At 41.0% G+C, this 2658-nt stretch overlaps 1 protein-coding gene across 1 annotated transcript in view; it reads left to right on the top strand.

The window, feature by feature from the left end:
• Positions 1–391: 391 nt before the first annotated feature.
• LOC103769456 (LIM domain-binding protein 3-like) overlaps positions 392–2658 on the top strand; it is a gene marked incomplete at its 5' end in the record, with an annotated part of 8887 nt that continues 6620 nt past the window's right edge. Inside the window, 2 exons of the mRNA XM_008936654.1 lie at positions 392–743; positions 1969–2149. Of these exons, the coding sequence (XP_008934902.1) occupies positions 392–743; positions 1969–2149 (533 nt within the window). The remainder of the gene's footprint in view (positions 744–1968; positions 2150–2658) is intronic.

Raw genomic sequence — 2658 nt, 5'->3', positions numbered from 1 at the left:
TAATTAAATCAAAATTTAAGCATAACTTCTTATTGGAATTATGGGGAATTCCATCTAAAACTTTATTACATGAGCTGGCTTATCTATTTTTAACTCATTTTAAACAGATTATATGGCAGTCTTTGAAATTACCACAGAACTGTCATATCCGTTCCTACTAGAAAATTAAGAGATGCCCTTGGAAATGTTCTCCATAAAATCTGTAAAAGCCAGTAGGCAAGGACTTCTGTAATGCATGTGGATTAAAAGTCAGTGATTGTGCTGATATCCTGGCTTCAGTCCAGAATTAATGAGGAATAATGGGGCAGACCATAATTAAGTGTGATCTGGGGCTTTTATTTTTTGTGTGTCTTGGAGTACCATTTGGTAAGTGTTGCTGTTTTGCCATCAGAAGAAAAGACTTTTAAATACTTCTTGGTTTCTTTTGGGATACTTAAAACAGCACCAGCACCAGTTCATTCCTACACCCCTGCCAATGCTGAGCCTGCAAGTCGCCCTCCCTGGATAACAGATGACTCCTTTTCTCAGAAATTTGCACCCGGAAAAACCACCACCACTGTCACAAAGCACATCCTGCCCAGGGGTGCTCCACTACCATCTCCTGCCTCGACTTCTGCTTACCCATCTCCAGGTTCAAGCTCTTCCCAGGCCCCTCCGATAGCCCGGGGAACAGTGCAGAGGGCTGAGCGCTTTCCAGCCAGCAGCCGAACTCCTCTCTGTGGGCACTGTAACAGCATAATTCGGTAAGGTCATGAGGTTCTGAAGAGGGATAAAGCAGGAAAAAAAAAAACCAAACAAAACAGACTGGTTATTGTACATTAATGTACAGCACCAGAGCCTAAGACGGTTAAATTACCCAGCAGGGATATCTGTTGTCTGTTTCATTAATTTAACTTTCCCCGAGTACATTTTCCTATTGTGTGGTTCAGCTGGTATCACTGGGAAGTTATACATGCTAATTCTGGGGTTCTTGGATGCAGTGGCAAGTCACTATTTGTTCTTTAAACAAGTATCTGGTCCTGTAGTACCTCTTGAAGGAGATATGTACAACCTCACCGGGAGAGCTGGGAAGGGGACGGGAGGATTATGGAGAGAAATGGAAGGAGACATGATTTTGGAACAATAGCCAACTGTAATTGTTGCTTTTGTGTCTGGAGGAAGATAATGCCTACGCTCTATTACCAGTGATTCATAGCATGCCTCTCTCTCTTCTCTCCCAATTCATTCTGCTGGAGCGGTGCCCATCGTTACCCTGTGGACTGCTAACAAATTTTAAGTACTCCATCTTTAATGACAGTCTCTCCACTAAAGAGGAGCTAGTTTGGGGATGTGGAACTGCTGATTATTGCCCTTTACATACTATGAAATGGAAAGACTCCAGTAATAATCACTGTATCTAATTACAATCAAGAGTAAATCACCAAAACGAATTTAGTATGTCTTCCATAGAATCAAAGAGCAAGCTGCCATTGGATAGTCTGACATTCCTACAATATGCCACATGCAGTGCTCTCTCAGATGAACAGAAGGCAGGGGACTTTAGGAGCTATTGTGAGGTGTGGCTGTGCAGGTTTGGAAATTTGTCTGCTTTTTCATGCTTTCAAATAGTAGCATTCTCTTCTGTGTTACAGCCCTTGACCTTTTCCTCTTGTCTTTGCAGCTGTTTACAAAGGCCACCTCTAGCTATGCAGATATGGAAATAATTGATTTTTTCCAACAGTTGTCTGTAAATCCAATTTATATGACTAAACAAGAATGAAATATTTTAACCAATTGGGAAAGTGTTTCAGTAAGGATCTTGAAAGAGACCATTTCTGTTCAGGCTTCTGGATCTTATTTTAATATGCACCTCCATGGTTCAAGTAGAAAGCTTGTTATACCTGTGCGTGGTGTCTAACCAAGGGGGTTTATGCTCAGGGTTATTCAATCTTTTTGCAATACCAATCAGATAATTACGATTGTTCACAGGGGTCCTTTCCTGGTAGCCATGGGTCGCTCATGGCACCCAGAAGAATTCAATTGTGCTTACTGCAAGAAATCCTTGGCTGATATGTGCTTTGTGGAAGAGCAGAACAGTGTGTACTGTGAGCGCTGCTATGAACAGTTCTTTGCACCAACCTGTGCCAGATGCCACACTAAGATCATGGGGGTAAGAGAACATACTTAACCCTTTCTCCAAATGCATGGTTCAATGAACTAGTTAAATAGTTTATACTATAAGCAATGAATGTAGATATTTAATTATTTCCTCCTTTTTAATCATTTCTCACCCTGATGATTGTTTCAGAAAGAGAAACATATTTTTATAATAACTTTTATCTATCCAAAATCTTAGCTATTTCTGTACCTTATTCAACACATAGATAGAATATGTAGTCCAGTTACCATCTGCTGCAGTTTGGGGTTAGGGCCACCCCCAGAACCATAACAGATGCTCTCTGTTAACCTCCTCCCCCACCCTGAAAGGAAAAGAGAAAGGGAATAAAGGAGAGAGACTTACTGAAAAGAGAAGAGCAGAGCTTTAATACTACCACTAATAATAATAGTAATAATGATAATAAAATAGACTATGTACAAATACATACAAAGTTAGTACTGAACCCAACTCCCCCTGATGGCAACACGTCACTGTCACCCCTGGCTGGGGAGCAGCCCCCA

The sequence above is a fragment of the Merops nubicus genome, unplaced genomic scaffold (assembly GCF_000691845.1).
Source record: "Merops nubicus isolate BGI_N331 unplaced genomic scaffold, ASM69184v1 scaffold25493, whole genome shotgun sequence".
Lineage (NCBI taxonomy): Eukaryota > Metazoa > Chordata > Aves > Coraciiformes > Meropidae > Merops > Merops nubicus.
Note: the sequence above shows the minus strand (reverse complement) of the source record. Positions and strands in the feature narration are given on the sequence as shown.